The sequence below is a fragment of the Phocoena phocoena genome, chromosome 3 (genome assembly GCF_963924675.1).
Source record: "Phocoena phocoena chromosome 3, mPhoPho1.1, whole genome shotgun sequence".
NCBI classification, from domain to species: domain Eukaryota; kingdom Metazoa; phylum Chordata; class Mammalia; order Artiodactyla; family Phocoenidae; genus Phocoena; species Phocoena phocoena.
This window is the reverse complement of record NC_089221.1, coordinates 130607945-130629834: the sequence shown is the minus strand read 5'-3', so window position 1 is coordinate 130629834 and position 21890 is coordinate 130607945. Positions and strand designations below refer to the sequence as shown.

The following is a 21890-nucleotide window of genomic DNA, read 5'->3' as shown; positions in this document are numbered from 1 at the left end:
GGACAGATTGGGCTTCCCTGGTGGCGCAGTGATTGGGAGTCTGCCTGCTGATGCAGGGGACACAGGTTCGTGCCCCGGTCCAGGAAGATCCCACATGCCGCAGAGTGGCTGGGCCTGTGAGCCATGGCCGCTGAGCTTGTGCGTCCGGAGCCTGTGCTCCGCAATGGGAGAGGCCACAGCAGTGAGAGGCCCGCGTACCGCAAAAAAAAAAAAAAAAAAAAAAAAAGGACAGGTTAACAAAGAGGTCTTAATAGCATATCTATTATTTTTCCTTCATCTTGTTCTTTTTTTTTCTTTTTATAAGTTTCTTTGGCTTAAGCTGCCAGTTTGGATACAGTTACCTGTTAGCATTTAATTGATTCAAGACTATTCCATTTCCTCCTAATTTCTAAGCTGTTGTTAAGCACTAATAATTTCCAGACATTTCTGCTTATATTATTTTTGGAAGCACAATTCTCTGTACCTTTCTTTGATGACCTGCCTCTTGTATTAAGGTTCTTGAGGAAGAGCTTGTGAACTCATACTTTTAATTTTAGTATGATCCATAGCCTCTTCATTTGAGAATGTTTTTCTTTTTCTCTCATACTCCCACTTACTATTTTATATCAATTCAGGTGAAATCTATTCTTAATTCTCTAAGTGGAGAAGAATTGGAGACTCTAAAATGTGAATTGGAGCAACTCAAAGAAGCATTTTCCCTAGCAGAGTTCTGTGAGGAAGAGGAGGAAGAGAAGAAAGGTAACATGGAAATCCAGCATCTGAGTGGGAGGGATGTAGTGTGTTTATATGCAGTGATTGTCCTTGAAATAAATCTCTCCAATTACATTAACTCTTTTTTTAAAATTGAAGTGTAGTTGATTCACAGTATTGTGTTAGTTTCAGGTGTACAGCAAAGTAATTCAATTATATACATATATTTTTCAGATTGTTTTCCATTATAGGTTATTACAAGATATTGAATATAATTCCCTGTGCTATACAGTAAATCCTTGTTGCTTGTCTGTTTTATGTATAGTAGTTTGTATCTGTTAATCCTATATTCCTAATGTATCCCCCCTTCCCTTTTCCCCTTTGGTAATCATAAGTTTGTTTTCTGTGTCTGTGAGTCTGTTTCTGTTTTGTATATAGATTCATGTGTACTATTTTTAAGATTCCACATAAAAGTGCTATCATACAGTATTTGTATTTGCCTCTCTGACTTCACTTAGTATGATAATCTCTAGGTCCATCCATGTTGGTGCAAATGGCAATATTTCATTCTTTTTATGGCTGAGTAGTAGTTCCTTCTGTGTATATATACCACATCTTCTGAAACCAATTGTCTGGTTATGTAATATCTTGCTAAATGGTATCTTACTCTATGTAAAAGAGTCCTGATATGAAATGGTCTTTGAATATGAGTTTTTAAAGCTGTCTTGAGGTATTGAGAAGGCAATAAGCATGGTGGATAAAAGGATGGGTTTTGGAGTTAGACCTGGGTTCTAAATCAAGATCTGCCATGTATTAAGCCATGCAACTTTGTGAAATTACTTAACCCTGAGTGTCTGGTTCCTCAACTGGTGAGTAGAGGTAGCTAATTCCTCTCAGTTTGTTATAAGGACTAAATGAAATATTATGTTTAATGTGTGGCTCATAGTAAACACTCAACAAACGGTGGCTATTATTTTCATTATTAGGATGGCATAAGTAAATAAATAAAGATCTGCATTTTCAAAGTCTCACTTAGCAGGAAACCTATAAATTAATTTTGATTTGCTTAAGTTGCTCCATTGTTCTTAACTAAGCCCTGGTGTGACAATCCCTGGTTATTTATGAACTTAATTAAGGTTATTTGTACATAGTGCCTAACAGGATTTGTTTAATTTAGTTGACATCTGGCTTCACATAGTGATCAGAAATCCTGATCTTTAAATACCATTCAGAGGACTCTAAGGGAATTTCTAAACAGATGGATTTGTGTCTATAATATTTTTATTCCCTGTTTGCCTGAGATCAGGATTCTGCAAAGATAGCAGTGGAGTGCTGCATGCCACCCTTCCCAATGGCCCTCTGCAGTGATTTTGGTTGAGAATGCAACACTGACCTTGGTATTTATTATATCTCAATGAAGTTTTTTTTTAAAAAGTGGTAGCAGAGGGGAGAGAAAACCACAGAACCTAGTTCTGGTGATGTTGATCATCTTCAGTTTCTATCAGCATCCTTAGCCCTTGTCCCTCTATCTTATATACTCAATGCCTTCACTTTTTTAGGAGACTTCTTGCTTGAGGTGCTAGCCTCTCTCCTGAGTCCCTCCAAAGCACTAACCCTGTCTCCCTTCCATCCTTACATGCTTTATTCTAATGCAACAACTGCTTTTTATGCTCAAGTCTCTGGGGAGTACGCGACAAGGATCTCCATTTTTTCCCCCTGTATTTTATTTTACCTTATTATTTTTTTAAATATTAATTTGTTTTATTTTTTAGATTCCACATATAAGTGATAACATAGTTTTTGTCTTTCTCTATCTGACTTATTTCTCTAAGCATAATACCCTCCAGGTCTATACATGTTGCAAATGCAAACATTTTTTGATCAACGCTTAGCAGTAAAAGGTTTTTGAGCACTTAGACCCAATATGTGTATATTTGAATGTGTATAAATTATACACATATACTACCATAGTAATATATTATTTACATTCTAAAGTACATCCTAAAAAAGTACTTCTTGAAGAATGAGATAAATGACTACAAGTAAAAGTTGAATTTTTTTCGTCCTGCGCTCAATTTTTTGTGAACCCTTTGAGGTGCTTGCATCCCACTTGGATTCAGATCCATCCCTTGTCTCACATAATTTAGAGCTTAACTGGGAAAGCAAAATGCCTTCCTGAGAGTCAGGTTTTTAGTAGAATATGATTTAGGAGTTGTTCACATGAGTTATATAGGTCACAGTTGTATCATTTAGTGAGATCGGCTTTTCCCAAACTATGTTATACCCGGGATCACTAAACCTTTTGAATTCTCTGCCTTGAATGCCAAGAGAGGACAGAAGAGCAGATGGAGAGAGAAGAACCAAGACAGAGTTTTTTCCTAAGGATTCTGGGGAGAAAGCATGTATGAAGCAGTAGTAATTTGCCTTGGTAACCATGAACTGGTGTCTAAGAAATACATAGATTGTAAGTGCTAAGAGATTTCTGTGTACAGGATTTCTCTCTGTAGTCTTTGGTGGAGAGAAAACTTGGGCTGGGCTTCAAAGAGGAGATTGGATAGGATTTAGATGAATAGAGAGGAAAAGAGCCATTTCCTGTCATTTGTTTGGATGTGTTAATTGTTTTTGATCTTGACTCACCTGTTTGTTTGCATGTTTCTCAGGTATTAAGTATTCCATGTTCCACATCATCGCTCATCAAGCTTATTCCAAAGCTTCCTTACTATCCTTCCAACATTCTGGAATCCTCTTCCTTTCTTATTACCTACCCTTATTCTTATCTGGATCCTGGAATATTGCCTCAGGCTTCCTGCCTCCCTTCATGTTTCTCTTATTTCATTCCCACCAGGAGCTAAAGTGATCTTTCTAAAATTTTAATTGGACTTACCTGTCTCTGTATAAAACTATTCAGCAGCTCCTCATTCTCTTAATAAAAGTTTGAATTCTTCACCATGGTTTATGATGCCCTTTATTATCTGGATCCTGCTTAGTTTCCTAGCTTCATTCTACCCCTCTTCTCTTTCTTCCATTAGGACACTCCCAACCATGTTAAACTTCTTGCCACGCGTTCTTTCACCTCTGGACCTTTGTACTTGTTTTCTCTGCCTGAAGCTCTTCCATTCTCCTGGCTAACTTGTACTTGTTTTTTATGTCCCAGCTTAAATCCATTTCTTTGGAAGCACATGCCTCTTACCCACTTAGTACTCTGCTTTCATCACTTTTCCATTCATACTTCTAGGATGTAATCCAAAGAGCATAGGCTGTGGAATGGGGGTGGGAAGCCCAAGGTTTGACTCCTTATTTGTTATGAGATTTGGGGATATAAATTAACCTCTTCAAGCCCTAGTTTCTTCATCTCGAAAATGGGATAATGACGCATTTTTTTTAGAAGCCTATTGGAAGAATTCATCAGTAAAATATACATAAAAGGATTCTGTAAGCACTAAAGCACCTTGCTCATATAATTTGCTTCTGCTGTTTTTACTGCTACAGCTGCTACTATCATTCCTCTTCTCTCTCCCTGCAATGATCCTCACCAGTCTTTCTGCAGTGTTTTATGTGGGACTTGTTTTTCTAGGGGATGAAGACTTTACCAAAGAGATAACAGAGGTATTTTCCCAGCTGCATGTCTCCTCCAAACCGGAGAAACTTACTAGGGTAAGTTTTCCTTCTTGCTGATTTTCAATTTTTTACATATATATTTAGTGGATAAAGAATGTAAGGTTGTAAATTCCTGGCAAGGATGTCACCAAAATCAAGGGTATATTCTGAGTTCCATACCTCCTGTCTCCCTCTTGGTCTTGCAGGTTAGTGTGCTAAACTCACACTGCACCCCCTTACCCCCAGCCCCCCAACACATCTGCCATCCTCACCTGTTTCCATTTGGAATGCTTTGCTTGTCTGAAAGCTGAAGTTAGGCCATAGCATTGGTCAGTTAAAGTTGGCAGCATTCATCAGCCATCATGATACCAATGGGCTAGTTCTCTATTGAGGGCTCACTGTTCTCAAGGCTCTGAGTGATTCCGAGATGATGGGATGTGGCCCCTGCCTTTAGGTAGCTGGAGTTTGCCATTTCCCAGAGCCCAGTAACTCACATAATGACCACTTAGCTTGTGGAAATGAGAGAGTCCATGGCCTGAGTCTTGGTCTTTGGTAGTGATGCCTGAGCTGTCTTCAGTCAAAGCTCAGAGTGGGTCGGGAGATACTGTTTCCAGGGTAGTACCCGCCTAGCATATACACCAGTGCCAGCTCTTGGGACAGTATTCTCTGGGTCTTGGGCTGCTTGCTGCCTCTTCACCCTCTTCTCGAGAAATATCTTAGAATCGGTTAGCAGCAGCACACATTGCTTCCTGGCCAGGGAGAGCTGATAGCCATTGTATAGTCATCAGAGTCACCTCTTGTGTACCCCACGGTAAGGAATAGGATGCTTCAGGGAAGTTACCCTGCTCTCCCATGCCCACTAAAAACACTGCATTCTCCCAAGAAAGCTTTTCAGAACCTTGCGTCAGCAGCTCCTCTCCCTCATCTTGTCTGTAGCACTTTATGGCACTTTCTAGCTTGTGTTATAGTGTTTTTTGTTTTGGAAGTAATAGTAAACTTAGAAAAAAGTTGCAAGAAAAGTACAAACAACATTCATATAGCTTTTATGCAGATACACCTATTAACATTTCACTGCATTTGCTTCATCATTTGTGCTTGCAAATATGTTCTCTTTCCCTCTTCCTATCCCTTCCTCTCTACCTCCCCCATAGACACACACACACAAGTTATTACTATTATTGGGACTTTTTTTTTTTTTGGCCATACCGTGTGGCATGCGGGATCTTTAGTTCCCCAACCACGGATAGAACCCATGCCCTCCCGCACTGGAAGTGTGGTGTCTTAACCACTGGACCACCAGGGAAGTCCCTGGGACTATTTTTTGTGAGTAAGATGTAAGCATTATAGCCCTGTACTCCTAAATATTTCAATATGTATCTCGTAAGAATATGGATATTCCCTTCTATAACCACACGAATTATCAACTGCAATAAATTTAACATTGATACCATACTTTATTTAATCTGTTGTCCACATTCCAGTTTTGTCAATTGACCTGATAATGTCCTTCATATCCAATTTTTTCCTCTAATGTTGGAGCCAGTACATGATTGCGAATTGTATTTAGTTGTCATGTACTTTGTCTCTTTTAATCTATATTTGCTTTGTTTTGTTTTTTTGTTTGTTTTAGTCTCTTTTAATCTGGAAGAGTTCCTTTGCTTTTCTTTGTCTTTTATGATTTTGACATTTTTGAGAAATACAAGCCCCTTCCCCCTTTATAAAGGTAGAGTATTCCTCATTTGAGTGTTGTCTGGTGTTTTCTCATGATTAAAATCAGGTTATGCATTCTTGTAAGTGATGTTGTATCCTGCACAGGGTTCCATATCTAGAGGCACACGATGTCCATTTGTCCCTTATTGGTGATGTGTTGTCTGATTTCTCACTGTATAGTTATGATTTTTTTCCTTTGCTGCTAATGAGCTTTCTGTGGGGAGACATTTTAAGACCATACAAATATCCTGCTCCTCATAATTTAGCATCCTAGATTTAGCAACTATTCATGATTCTTGCTGCACCAGTCTTTACTGTGATGGTTGCTGAATGATCATTTGTTTCAATCCCAGTACATGCTCCACATTTACCAGTGAGCTCTCAGCATTCTACTTAGAATTAAGAGCTCTCCCTTCTCCCCTTATCTCTTTATTATCTGTTTGCTATTGATATGGTCTCATGGGTTTCTATTTTTTCCCCCATTGGTTTGTAATTCATTACTGTCCTTAATTATTTTGCTGTTCAAATTGTCCTTCAAGCTGACTCCTGTGTGACATGCCCCCATTATTTGAATATTTCCTTATTTTCTGGCATAACGAGAGATCTTGTACCTTCCATATTTCTCTCCAGAATGAACCTTTTCTTCAAGGAGCCATGGTTCCTTTTTGATATTACAGGACAAAACCTGGATGCTAGGTGTGCTCATCGCTTGGGGTATCTTTGCTTCTAGGCCCTGTTGGCCTAGGAAATATATTCAAGTACACATACGTGCACCTGTGTGTGTGTGTGTGTGTGTGTGTGTGTGTGTCCATGTGTCCATGTATATGCTCACATACATATTTTAGAGATCATGAGTTCACACTGATAACTCCAGTTTCAGTCCATTCTTACAGGTTCTTCCTTGCCTCTCCCCATTATACATTTGTATCTCTTTTTCATAGTAAGAACTCTGTCTCCCAACAACATTACTGCATTTCCTAATTTCCCTAGTCCTGTAATGCATCTGAAATGGTTCCCTTGCTTTGCCCATACTACTATAAAACCAAACTATAAAAAATTTTATGTTATATTTATTGTCTCCCCATGTTAATTTAATTTCATCTTTGAATATATAGAATATTAATATGTTTTCAAAAGTCAAAACTGTACAAAAAATATATTCAGAAGTGTCACTTCCTCTCAATTCCCACCCACTTCACTCTCCCCTCTCCTTTTAGATATTAAACTTTCTTGTTTTCCAGCATATCCTTCCTGTGTTTCTTTTTTAGATAAGCAGATATATATTTAAAGACAAGCAGATATATTTTCTTATCTCCTTCTTATATAAAAGTTAACATACTATTGATATATGTATTCTTCAGCACTTTATTCACTTAACTGTGTGCAAACGTATTTTCATAAAATTATCATTGGTTTTTGTTTGTTTGTTTTGTTTTGTTTTGCGGTACGCAAAGACGTTCCAGACTGAATTCTGGGTGTGGAGGGTGGCTAGCATTGGTTTTGTTTTGTTTTGTTTGTTTTTGCTGTACATGGGCCTCTCACTGTTGTGGCCTCTCCCGTTGCGGAGCACAGGCTCTGGACGCGCAGGCTCAGCGGCCATGGCTCACGGGCCCAGCTGCTCTGCAGTATGTGGGACCTTCCCAGACCGGGGCACGAACCCGCGTCCCGTGCATTGGCAGGCGGACTGTCAACCACTGTGCCACCAGGGAAGCCCCTGTTTGTTTTTAAATGTGTGTATCTTACCTCCCATTCTAAAACTTAAATTTCTTCAAGGCTGGCTCTGTGCTTTATCAGTTCTTAAAATCCCAGCTTTGCCATCTTTTACTTTCTGTGTGGTCTTAAGCAAGTTGCTTAACCTCTCTGTGCCTCAGCTTCTCTGTCTGTGAGGTAGGGATAATGTAGGGTTCCTGTGAGGATTTAATGTGTTAATACACACAGAGCTCTTAAAAGTGCCTGGCCCGTAGTAAATACTCACTGTTTATGGTCCTAAAGAAGCTAGCTCAGTATGTTATACATTTAGATGTTCGATAAACATATATACAATAAACCTTTATTTTCCTAGGTGCTAGGGAAACAGTAATGAAAGAGACATAGTTTCTCTACTCAAATAGATCATCATAATAAATAAATTGTTTTTAAAAAGTAACCCCTTACCTATCTGGTAGTCCTAGTCATTCTCTAAAAGCAGTCTTTGTATTGTTTATATTTTGGGTGTTGAGACTTAAGATGTAGAATGATTAAGGATCAGGGCCTGATTATTTCCCGGAATTTATATGAGAGTCTGTATGATGCAGGGGAAAAGCAGTGAAGCAAAAGTCTGAGAACACAGTTCTGATTCTTATTGTGACTCTCACATGTGATGTAGGCAAATCTCATTTGTTCTCCAGGCCTCATTTTTTTCAGCTGGAAAAAAAAATAAGTTGTTGGAGAAGCTAAGCTCAAAGGTGCCTTTTAATTCCAAAGTCTCTAGATCTCATCAGTGGGACGTTCCAGACTGAATTCTGGGTGTGGAGGGCGGCTAGCATTGGTTTTGTTTTGTTTTGTTTGTTTTTTTGTTTTTGCTGTACACGGGCCTCTCACTGTTGTGGCCTCTCCAGTTGTGGAGCACAGGTTCCGGATGCTCAGGCTCAGCTGCCATGGCTCATGGGCCCAGCCGCTCCGTGGCATGTGGGATCCTCCTGGACCGGGGCACGAACCCGCCTCCCCTGAATCAGCAGGCAGACTCTCAACCACTGCGCCACCAGGGAAGCCCTTGGTTTGGTTATTTTTTAATTTATTTTATTTATTTATTTTTGGCTGTGTTGGGTCTTTTTTGCTGTGTGTAGGCTTTCTCTAGTTGCGGCGAGCAGGGGCTCATCTTCGTTGCAGTGTGTGGGCTTCTCATTGCAGTGGCTTCTCTTATATGGAGCACAGGCTCTAGGTGCGTGGGCTTCAGTAGTTGTGGCACGCAGGCTCAGTAGTTGTGGCTCGTGGGTTGTAGAGCGCAGGCTCAGTAGTTGGGGCACACGGGCTTAGTTGCTCTGCGTCATGTGTGATCTTCCCAGACCAGGGATCGAACCTGTGTCCCCTGCATTGGCAGGCAAATTCTTAACCATTGTGCCACCAGGGAAGTCCCAAGCATTGATATTTTTTGAAAGGGATGATAAATTACATTGAGTTGGCACAATAGATTATAATAACTTAATATATTTACTAGGTTAATTTGAGTATGTATTATGCCTACTAAAATATCTCCAAGTAAGTTAAATTTATAGTATCAAATTTCTTTTTGTTTTATGTGGCCTTATATCTCTATATTTTTCTTCTTTTTTCCATCTCACATAAATCAATGTCTGTTTTTTGTCTGGGTTCATAGGTTGTGCTCTAGCTCATTCATGTTGTACCCTTGGGTGTAGCCCCACTTGTTGATCCTTAAAGGCTCAGCCCCAATGCTATGTCTGTAATAAAGCCTGTGATTCTCTCAGTTTTCAGTTGGAATGACCCTCAGCGTCTTCTCTGGATTCCTATTGCCTGGTTACAGCTCTGAACACATTCTGTGTATATAAAGTTACTCAAGTGGGTGACTTAATTTAATGACAGTAAACATTTAGTTAGAAACCAGGACTCTTCTCAGTTGCAAATGACGGAAACTCAAGTCAGACTGGCTTAAGAAAAAGGCACATTTATTAGCTCATGGAACTAGAAAACTAAGGGGCAACACTGGCTTCAGGCATGGCTCTCCACCCAGAAACTTGTCCCTTCTCCATCTCTTGACTCTGCTTTCTTATGTTCATTCTTAGGGATGCTTTTCCACATGATGGTAAATGATTACTGGCAGCTTCAGGAAACTTCTTCCAGTTGAGTAACTCCAACAGAAAGAGGACTTCCCTTTCCCAGTAATTTTATGAGATGCCCTGAGGCTGATGCCCATTGACCTAGCTTGGGTCACTTTTCCATCCATGAACTAATTACTGTATAGACAGGGGGATTAATTTCTTGGTAGCTAAACCTGAATCATTTGCCAACCCTTGGAGTCAGAGGTTGAAAGTAACCCCATCCAAACCACATGAACTGAGAAAAATCTAGAACTTGCTACCAAAAGAAAGGAGATATATATGCCAACTAGGTAAAAACAGTAGATATCTCTCAATGCTATAGGGAACATCTGGGTGCACTAATCCAAGTAAGATACTACCACTGTTCTGTAATAATGTAGTTTATTTAGGAGATAACACATAGTTAATTCCAGTGTATTTTGGTAAGTACTAAGTTGAAGGTGTACTTAGGGGACTGTGGATGTACAGAAAAGGGTTGTTGAGGTGCCCAATCTCCTGGGATGCCTTTGAAAGTTACTTGGAGCAGACAGTATTTGGGTGGAGGATTGAAAAAAAACTGAGTTGCCTTGATTTAGGGGAAAAAAAAATGGAAATGACACTTTGGACTAAGGGAATACCATGAACAAAGAACAGGCATATTACAGGTCATTATTACCAGATCATAAAGTGGGAAATGGTAAGAGATGAAGCTAGAGAAGTAGGTAGAGTAGGTCATGGGCATTTTTTAGATCATGTCAAAGAGCATGATCTAGTGGATGGAGAGCCATTGAAGAAAAGCAGAGTGATCAGCTATGGGCTTAGATAGATCACTGGTACCATTATGGAAGATGGATTTAAGAGGAGCCATATCAGAAGCAGGGAGACCAATCAGAGTGCTCTTGCCATAGAGTAGATTTGAACTTAAGTGGTGATAATAGAGAGGAAGAGCAAAGTGGAGAAATACATACGGTAAAATCAGACTATCTTGGTGATTGGAAAGGAAGAATCTAGGATGGCTCGTGTATTTTGGCTTGGATGACTGGTATATGGTGGTTCTTCTAAAGCTCAGGGGAATAAGAGAGGATGAAAAATTTAGGGATAGGGAGAGAAAGATGATGAATTTAAATTTTGCACATGTTATATATGAGAGATGCCTATAGGATATCCTGATGTGTATGTCCAGAAGGGAGTTGGAATATGTTGTTTTCAGAAGTTAGTGCTGGAAATAAGGATTCAGGAGTCAGCAGCAGGTAGGGAATAGTTAAAATTACTGAAATAGGATCGATGGAGACGGGAGGGAGTAGGGTGAGATAAGTAGAGCACCAAGGCTGCCATTTGGGACTAAGAAGGGGTATGGGGGACTTCCTAGAGTGATGGGAAAGTTCTGTATCCTGATCTGGGTCACAGTTACACAGGCATATACACATGTAACCTGTCATGCTCTGAAGATTTGTGCACTTTACTGTGTGTAAGGTACACCTCAGTTTAAAAAAAGCCAAAGAATTAGAGGGAATGTGTGGTCACAAATGTTAAGTGTTGTAAGGAGATCTAGTAAGTTAAGTACTGAAAAGCTAGATGGTATGTTTATTTGGGTGAGAACAAGAACACTGACTTCCATGATGCTAAAATGTTCCTGGTGGGTGCGCAGTAATCTTGGTGAACTGAATCGAATTGCTGATGGACTGTACAGTCATCCCTTGATATCCCCAGAGGTATCCTGGTTCCAGGGCCCCCTGTTGATACCAAAATTGAGGGATGCTCAAGTCCCTGATATAAAATGGTGTGGTATTTGCATATAACCTACATACATCCTCTGGTATATGTTAAATCACCTCTTGATTGCTTATAATACCTAATACAGTATAAATGCTGTGCAAATAGTTGTACATACAATGTAAATACTATTTAAGTTGCCAGCACTTGGCAAATTTAGGTTTTGCTTTTTGGAACTTTTTGGATTTTTTTTTTTTTTTTCCGAATATTTTCAAACTGTGGTTGGTTGAATCTGAAGATGTGGAAGCTGTGTAGATGGAGGGCCAACTATAATCTTTTTCTTATTTAGGCAAGAAATACAGCCTGTGAATGGATCAGGACATCTCTGGCCAAACCATTAGAAGAGAAGGAAGAAGGAAAAAAACAGTTGGAAGCAGAAAAAATTGAGCAAATCAATAACAATTCAATAGAGGTAATGAAAACAACTAAGGCTTTTTTTTTTTTTCAATGTGGTATCGCAATTAGGGACGTAAGCACCTATTTTGTTGTACTGCTATCCATAATTTCTACCTTGTGATCCAAGATCGCAACATCTTAGTTCTAGACTATAGGATGCAAGGAGTGAAGAAAAAGAGACAAAGGGTGCATGTATGTGGCGTCATGAGAAGGTTCCCAGAAGCTGCACATGACACTTTTTATTCAAATCTTTTGGCTAAAACTTAGTCACATGGTCACACCTGACTTCAGGGGAGCCTCTGTTTTTATAGCTATGAGCCCAGTTATAAAATTATATAGCTACTATGGAAGAAGAGGAGGTTTATTGAAGGGCAGCTGTTAGTCTGTGTTGCTTTCAAGATATGGTATACTTCAGTATGGGAGAAGCAGGGTGGTGTCATTTCCTCTTGTATTTAAAAAAACAATGCTCTGTGTTGTTATGCTTTGTTTTGTTTTTCCGTCCAGGATATCCATGCATTTGCAATCAGGAGCCTAGCAGAACTGACTGCCTGCTCAATTGAACTGTTTCACAAAACAGCGGCTCTGGTTCTGCATGGCAGGAAGCAGGAAGTAACAGCCATGGAAAGGAGCAGAGCCCTTTCCCAGTAAGTGTAATGAGTATCCCTCTAAATAATACAGTTTGCTGAAAGAGCTTTCTCAGTTTCTTTCCAAAGTTTTAGAAACTTTCCTCTCAGTAAGACGCTGTTCACATTGCACCATTCACATCTTAGAGGTTTGTTCATTTTGGGTTTTAGTTAATAAGTAGCCAAGGGTGTTTATTTTCATTGAGCCATAAATCTATATTATAAATCTGCCCTTTTTTATTAACCAATTCATACTCGGAAAACTAGTTTTTTTTTTTTTTTCAGATCACTGACCTTAATTGAAGTAGAATTTTGCATAAGTGAAAACAGAAAATAGTTCTAATAACCTCAGTTCTTAATAACAGTTGTTGGTTATTGAGTGCTAATTATACGCCAGGTGCCATGCTAAGGGATTTATGTGTATCATTTCTAATCTTTAAAAACAACCCTCAAGATAAATAATCAGTCCAGCTTTAAAAATGAGGAAACACAAACATAAGAGAAGTTAAGTAAATTATGTCCAGGTTGTGCAGACTGGGATTTAAACCCAGGTCTATCTAAGTTTCAAACCGTATTTTTCCAGTATATTGCTGGTTTTGAACAAAAATTTGAAAAATGATAGAATGTAGGTAGTCACAGGAGGAAAAAAAACCCTACTGTTTTCTAAATAAATCTCCTAATTAAATAATGAGAATTTTCATTGGAGGAAAAAACATGAGTGAGAGTGTCTAGTGTGTTAGGATTGGAAGGGACCCTTGATGTTCTCTCGGCCATTTCTTCACCTACGGTTTCACTGCCCCTCTACAACATCCCGTAAGGAGGGGCCTAGTTTTGTCTTAAACATCCTTAGGATGAGGGATTCACAGTCCCAAAGCAGACTATTCTTTGGAAAACTAGCTATTTCCACTGCATGGAATGCTCTTCCAGTCATGGCTCTTTCCTTCACTGAATTTCCTTTACTTCTTAGAGGGTCCTTTTTCACCACCCTATCTAATACTATCTTCTACTATTTTCTCATTCTTTTTTTCTTTTCTCTAACTCTAATTCACTATTACATTGATCAGTTTAACCTCCTCAAGGGTAGGATTTTTATTTTGTTTTATTTTTTAATTTATTTTGTAATAAAAAAATGTCATAAAATTTTTGAAGGTTACCTTCCATTCACAGTTATTACAAAATATTGGTTATATTCCCCATGTTGTTATTACAAAATATTGGCTATATTCCCCATCCTTGAGCTTGTCTTACACCCAGTAGTTTGTACCTCCCACTTCCCCACCCCTATATTGCCCCTCCCTCCCTCTCCCCACTGGTAACCACTAGTTTGTTCTCCATATCTGTGAGTCTGCTTCTTTTTTGGTATACTCACTAGTTTGTTGTATTTTTTAGATTCCTCATATAAGTGATTTCATACAGTATTTGTCTTTCTCTGTCTGACTTATTTCACTTAGCATAAATGCCCTCCAAGTCCGTCCATGTTGCTGCAGATGGCAAAATTTCGTTCTCTTTTATGGCTGAGTAGTATTCCATTGTGTATATATACCACATCTTCTTTATCCGTTCATCTGTTGATGGACACTTAGGTTACTTCCATATCTTGGCGATTGTGAATAATGCTGCTGTGAACATTGGAGCGTGTGTACCTTTTCGAATTAGTGTTTTTGTTTTTTTGATATATACCCAGGAGTGGAATTCCTGGGTCATATGGTAGTTCTATTTTTAGTTTTTTGAGAAACCTCCATACTACTTTTCACAATGGCTGCACCAATTTACATTCCCACCAACAGTGTACAAGGGTTCCCTTTTTTCCGTATCCTCACCAACATTTGTTATTTGTGTTCTTTTTGTTGATAGCCATTCTGACAGGTGTGAGATGATATCTCGTGTGTTTTTTTGTTTGTTTTTTAAATTTTTATTGGTGTATAGTTGATTTACAATGTTGTGCTAGTTTCAGCTGTACAGCAAAGTAAATCAGTTATACATATACATATATCCATTCTTTTTTTTGGAGATTATTTTCCCATGTAGGCTATTGCAGAGTATTGAGTAGAGTTCCCTGTGCTATACAGCAGGCTATTATTAGTTATCTATTTTATATACAGTAGTGTGTATTCACCAGTCCCAACCTCCCAGTTTATCGCTCCACCCCCACCACCCCCCCGCTCCACATCCCCTGGTAACCATAAATTTGTTTTCTACATCCATGACTCTACTTCTGTTTTGTAAATAAGTTCATTTTTACTCTTTTTTTTTAAGATTCCACATATAAGCGATACTATATAATATTTGTCATTCTGTGTCTGACTTACTTCACTCAGTATGACGATCTGTAGGTCCATCCATGTTGCTGCCTCGTGTGGCTTTGATTTGCATTTCCCTGTTACATTTTAGAATTCTTTACTTGCTTTCATATCACCATCTAGTACATATTATATATATAAATATATGTATACTTTTGTGTGTGTATAAATGTATACATATATAACTATAAACATATACAAACATCCATCTCTTTCTATATTTATAGTATCCCTGTCAATCAGCAAGTAAGTTAGTATTCATGAAAACTGGTGCTTTGCTTGTTTACTAATATATCCCCAGTGCTCAGAAGTACCTGGTACATAGAAGCCTTTCAGTATTTGTCGAATGAATGAATATTTAATTTAACTATATTTCTAAATGGAATGTAGGATCTTTTAAGTACGACCTTGTCTCCTTAAAATGTATCTTAGTTATTTCCTTTGATTTAATTTGAAAGCATAGTATTTTCTAGAGAATTTTGTAGAAAAGTATTTCTCTAAGGACTGAACCTTCTCTTCCTATAATAACATGGGTCCCCATATATGTAGTTGAACATATATGGGGACCTAGGACCTGTTGGAACATATATGGGGACCTAGGACCTGTTTCTTCTTTTTTCCCTTCTTTCCTAGGATGACAGTTGTGTTGTGTAAAGAGTTGTCCTCTCTGTCTAAAGAGTTCACCACCTGCCTAACAACTGCTGGGGTAAGAATTCATGATTTTTATTGGGCTAATGTCTGTTTTGTTTTGTTTTTAGAACAGCTTTATTAAGATGTAGTTTACATATCATAAAATTTTTCCCATTTAAGTGTACGTTTCAATGGTTTTTAATATATTTACAGAGCCATGCAACAGTCACCAAAATCTAATTTTAGATCGTTTTCATCATCTCCCAGAAAACCTCTTACCATTGGCAGTCACTTACCATTCCCTTCCCCTCCACATTCTTCTAGCCTTAAGCAACACTAATCTACTTTCTGTCTATAAATTTGCCTATTCTGGGCATCTAATATAAATGGGATCATACAATATTATGGTATTTTGTGTCTGTTTTCTTTCACTTAGCATAATGTTTTTGACGTTCATCCACATTGTATCAGTATTTCCTTTTATTACCTAATAACATTCTATCATATGGATATATACCACATTTATCTATTCATCAGTTGATAGACATTTGGATTGTTTACTCTTCTTGGTTGTAATGAATAATGTTACTATGAGCATGCATGTATGTTTTTATTTCTCTTGGGTGGATAGCTAGGAGTGGAATTTCTGGGTCATATGGGTAATATGGACCATTAAGGAACTGTCAGATTGTTTTCCAAAGTAGTTGCACCATTTTACACCCCTGCCAGCAATGTATGAGAGTTCCAGTTTCTCCACATCCTTGTTGACACTTGCTGTTGTCTGGTTTTGTGTTTTTGTTTTTGTTTTTTAAACTTTTACCAGACCTAGTAGATACGAAGTGTTATCTCATTATGGGTTTTATTTGCATTTCCCTGATGGCTGATGATGTTGAGCATCTTTTCACATGCTTGTTAGCCATTTGTATGTCTTCTATAGAGAAGTGTCTTTTCCAGTCCTTTGCCTATTTTTAAATTGGGTTGTCTTTTTATTATTATTTTATAAATTGGGTTTTTTATTTTATAATTTATTCTGATTTTAATTATGTGTCTTTTTATTATTTACTATTTATTATTGAGTTATAGAAGTTCTTTATTTTCTCTGGATACAAGTTCCTTACCAGATATATGATATGCACATATTTTCTCCCAGTCCATGGGCGGTCCTTTCACTTTCTTGATAGTGAATAGTGATAGAGTCCAACTTGTCAATATTCTCTTTTATCACTTGTTCTTTTGGTATTGTATCTAAAGAATCATTGCCTCACCCAAGATCATGAGGATTTACTCATGTTTTTTTCTAAGAGTCTTATGTTGCAGCTCTTATGTTTACATCTATTATATATTTTGAGTTAATTTTTGTGTATGGTGTGAGGTAGGGGCCCAACATTTTTTTTTTTCATGTGGATATCCAGTTGTCCCAGCACCATTTGTTGAAAAGTTTCTCCTTGTTGAATTGTCTTGGCCCTTTTTGTCTAAAATCAATTGACCATAGTCATAGGGATTTGTTTCTGGGCTCTTATTTCAGTTCCATTGATCTGTGGTATCCTATGCCAGTGCCATACTGTCTTGATTTCTGTAGCTTTGTAGTAAGTTTTGAAATCAAGAAGTGTAAGTCTTCCAACTTTCTTCTTCTTTTTCAAGATTTTTTTGTCTATTGGGGGCCCTATGCATTTCCATATGAATTTTAGGATCAGTTTGTCTATGTCTAACTGAATTTTGCAACTCGTTGTTCTTTTTTATACAGTCTTCAGTATATTTTGTGCTGCTCGCTCTAGAGACCTGTACTGAGAATGTAGACCTTGATAAGATAAAAATCCCAAAGTTGGATTCTAGTTTAAAGGGGCAGTGCCTTACTTAGAGTATGGCAACTCTCATAGTTTGCAGTTGCCAGCCAGTAGGAGAGTTGTAATTAAAGCTAAAGTTTTTCTGTTTTGTTTTAAGGAATTGTAAAAATTTACTGAAGGTGTGTGAACTATGGAAGATGATTCAGACATCAGTAATCATGAATTGGCATAAAATCAAGGGCATTTTAAATGGACAGATAAAAATCACTTTGTAGTACACCAAACTCATACATACAGAGAACAGATAGGTGGTTGCCAGAGGCAAAGGTGGGGGCTGGGTGAAATGGGTGAAGGGGATCAAAAGGTACAAACTTCCAGTTATAAAATAAATAATGTACAGCATTGGGGATGTCATGTACGTCATGATACCTATAGTTAATAATACTGTATTGCATATTTGAAAGTTGCTAAGACAGTAGATCTTAAAAGTTGTCATCACAAGAAAAAAAATTACTTCACTGTGTATAGTGATGGATGTTGACTGGTCTTATTATCATCATTTTGCCATGTATGCAGATAGTAAATCATTAGTTTGTACATATGCAATTAGTATAGTGTTGTATGTCAGTTATACCTCAATTAAAAAAAATCAGCTCGTAGTTAAGGGTATAAGGGTCAGTGTGGCAGCAAAGTTATTCTGGGCCCTTAAATTTATTTTAGTTAAGAGCATGGCCCAAATTAATTCTTCTCACTTTGAGTTTAGATTTTTCCTATACGGGATAATTCTGTGATATAGTTTCACTTTTCCTCTTAGTATTTTCTTTAAAAGAGCTTCTGGGTTTCCTGAAGTTAATCTTATGAGGCTAAAGTTTTCCATGTGTTTCATAAAGATACTTTAACCCAGCAAGTCAACTCTAAGGTGCTAAAACATGCAAGTATTAAATTTGCATTATTTGTCTCCACATTTTCCAAACAGCCCATCTTAAAAGCGAGTTGAGTATTTTGAGCGCATGTTTCATATCTGTATATTTTGTTTTAAAATTTTTCTAAAGTTTTGTGGTCAAATATACCATTTCTATCTCCCTTCCAAAATGAATATACTTTTTAAAGTTAGTAAAAACTACAAAGGCAGGGCTTCCCTGGTGGCACAGTGGTTGAGAGTCTGCCTGCCAATGCAGGGGACACGGGTTCGTGCCCCGGTCCGGGAAGATCCCACATGTCGCGGAGCGGCTGGGCCCGTGAGCCATGGCTGCTGAGCCTGCACGTCCGGAGCCTGTGCTCCGCAACGGGAGAGGCCACAACAGTGAGAGGCCCGCGTACCGAAAAACAAAAACAAACAAGCAAAAAAACTACAAAGGCATACACTCTCAATTTGGATAGAAGGAAATTTAAAGCCCTTCTTGAGTCTGATCCAGCCTTTGTCTATGCTTATATTTATATTTGGGTACGTGTGAGTGTGTTTCAAAGTGGAATCATACTTTATTTATTTTTGAATTTTTGAATTCTATTTAATGTATTTTTTTCTACAGCAGGTTCTTATTAGTTATCCATTTTATACATATTAGTGTATACATGTCAATCCCAATCTCCCAGTTCATCACACCACCACCACCACCGCCCACGTCTTTCCCCCCTTGGTGTCCATACATTTGTTGTCTACATCTGTGTCTCAATTTCTGCCCTACAAACCGGTTCATCTGTACCATTTTTCTAGGTTCCACATATATTCATTAATATACGATATTTGTTTTTCTCTTCCTGGCTTACTTCACTCTGTATGACAGTCTCTAGATTCATCCACGTCTCTACAAATGACCCAATTTCGTTCCTTTTTATGGCTGAGTATTATTCCATTGTGTATATATATATATATATATATATATATATATATATATATATATACACATATATATACCACATCTTGTTTATCCATTCGTCTGTCGATGGGCATTTAGGTTGCTTCCATGACCTGGCTATTGTAAATAGTGCTGCAATGAACATTGGGGTGCATGACTCTTTTTGAATTATGGTTTTCCTGGGTATATGCCCAGTAGCAGGATTGCTGGGTCATATGGTAATTCTATTTTTAGTTTTTTAACGAACCTCCATCCTGTTCTGCATAGTGGCTGTATCAATTTACATTCCCACCAACAGTGCAAGAGGGTTCCCTTTTCTCCACACCCTCTAGCATTTGTTGTTTGTAGATTTTCTGATGATGCCCGTTCTGACTGGTGTGAGGTGATAAGTCATTGTAGTTTTGATTTACATTTCTCTAATAATCAGTGATATTGAGCAGCTTTTCATGTGCTTCTTTGCTATCTATATGTCTTCTTTGGAGAAATGTCTATTTAGGTCTTCTGCCCAGTTTTGGATTGGGTTGTTTTGTTTTTTTTTAATATTGACCTACATGAGCTGTTTATATATTTGGGAGATTAATCCTTTGTCCATTGATTCATTTACAAATATTTTCTCCCATTCTTAGGGCTGTCTTTTCGTCTTGTTTGTAGTTTTCTTTGCAAAAGCTTTTAAGTTTCATTAGGTCCCATTTGTTTATTTTTGTTTTTATTTCCATTACTCTAGGAGGTGGATCAAAAAAGATCTTGCTGTGATTTATGTCAAAGAGTGTTCTTCCTATGTTTTCCTCTAAGAGTTTTATAGTGTCTGGTCTTACATTTAGGTCTCTAATCCATTTTGAGTTTATTTTTATGTATGGTGTTGAAGGAGTGTTCTAATTTCATTCTTTAACATGTAGCTGTCCAGTTTTCCCACCACCACTTACTGAAGAGACTGTCTTTTCTCAATTGTATATACTTGCCTCCTTTGTCATAGATTAGTTGACCATAGGTGCATGGGTTTATCTCTGGGCTTTCTATCCTGTTCCATTGATCTATATTTCTGTTTTTGTGTCAGTACCATATAGTCTTGATTACTGTAGCTTTGTAGTATAGTCTGAAGTCAGGGAGTGTGATTCCCCCAGCTCTGATTTTTTTCCCTCAAGAGTGCTTTGGCTATTCGGGGTCTTTTGTGTCTCCATACAAATTTTAAGATTTTTTGTTCTACTTCTGTAAAAAATGCCATTGCTAATTTGATAAGGATTGCATTGAATCAGTAAATTGTTTTGGGTAGTATAGGCATTTTCACAATATTGATTCTTCCAGTCCAAGAACATGGTATACATCTCCATCTGTTTGTATCATCTTTAATTTCTTACATCAGTGTCTTATAGTTTTCTGCATACAGGTCTTTTGTCTCCCTAGGTAGGTTTATTCCTAGGTATTTTTTTCTTTCTGTTGCAGTGGTAAATGGGTGTTTCCTTAATTTTCTTTCAGATTTTTCATCATTAGTGTATAGAAATGCAAGAGATTTCTGTGCATTAATTTTGTATCCTGCAACTTTACCAAATTGATTGATTAGCTCTTAATAGTTTTCTGGTGGCATCTTTAGGATTCTCTATGTATAGTATCACGTCATCTGCAAAGAGTGACAGTTTTACTTCTTCTTTTCCAATTTATATTCCTTTTATTTCTTTTTCTTCTCTGATTGCCATGGCTAGGATTTCCAAAACTATGTTGAATAATAGTGGTGAGTGTGGACATTCTTGTCTTGTTCCTGATCTTAGAGGAAATACTTTCAGTTTTTCACCATTGAGGATGATGTTTGCTGTTGGTTTGTCATATATGGCCTTTATTATGTTGAGGTAGATTCTCTCTATGCCCGCTTTCTGGAGAGCTTTTGTCATAAATGGGTGTTGAATTTTGTGAAAAGCTTTTTTTACATCTATTGAGATGATCATATGGTTTTTATTCTTCAGTTTGTTAATATAGTGTATTGCATTGATCTGTTTGCATATATTGAAGAATCCTTGCATCCCTGGGATAAACCCCACTTGATCATGGTGTATGATAATTTTAATATGTTGTTGGTTTCTGTTTACTAGTATTTTGTTGAGGATTTTTGCATCTATATTCATCAGTGATATTGGTCTGTAATTTTCTTGTTTTGTAGTATCTTTGTCTGGTTTTGGTATCAGGGTGATGGTGGCCTCATAGAATGAGTTCCTTCCTCTGCAATTTTTTGGAATAGGTTGAGAAGGATGGGTGGTAGCTCTTCTCTAAATGTTTGATAGAGTTCACCTGTGAAGCCATCTGGTCCTGAATTTTTGTTTGTTGGAAGATTTTTAATCACACTTTCAATTGCATTACTTGTGATTGATCTGTTCATATTTTCTATTTCCTCCTGGTTCAGTCTTGGAAGGTTATACCTTTCTAAGAATTTGTCCATTTCTTCCAGGTTGTCCATTTTATTGGCATAGAGTTGCTTGTAGTAGTCTCTTAGGGTGCTTTGTATTTCTGCGGTGTCTGTTGTAACTTCTCCTTTTTCATTTCTAAGTTTATTGATTTGAGTCCTCTCTCTCTCTTTCTTGATGAGTCTGGCTCATGTTTATCAATTTTGTTTATCTTCTCAAAGAACCAGCTTTTAGTTTTATTGATCTTTGCTATTGTTTTCTTTGTTTCTATTTCATTTATTTCTACTCTGATCTTTATGATTTCTTTCCTTCTGTTAACTTTGGGTTTTGTTTGTTCTTCTTTCTCT

General features: G+C 37.7%; 1 protein-coding gene across 2 annotated transcripts in view; it reads left to right on the top strand.

Annotated features, from left to right (window-relative positions):
- The window catches only part of FAM114A2 (family with sequence similarity 114 member A2), a 37526-nt gene that overhangs the window by 9819 nt on the left and 5817 nt on the right, over nt 1-21890 (top strand). For both annotated transcript variants that reach the window (XM_065874491.1, XM_065874492.1), the window contains 5 exons: nt 615-738; nt 4265-4344; nt 11854-11976; nt 12465-12604; nt 15517-15589. In XM_065874491.1, coding sequence (XP_065730563.1) covers nt 615-738; nt 4265-4344; nt 11854-11976; nt 12465-12604; nt 15517-15589 — 540 coding nt within the window. The remainder of the gene's footprint in view (nt 1-614; nt 739-4264; nt 4345-11853; nt 11977-12464; nt 12605-15516; nt 15590-21890) is intronic.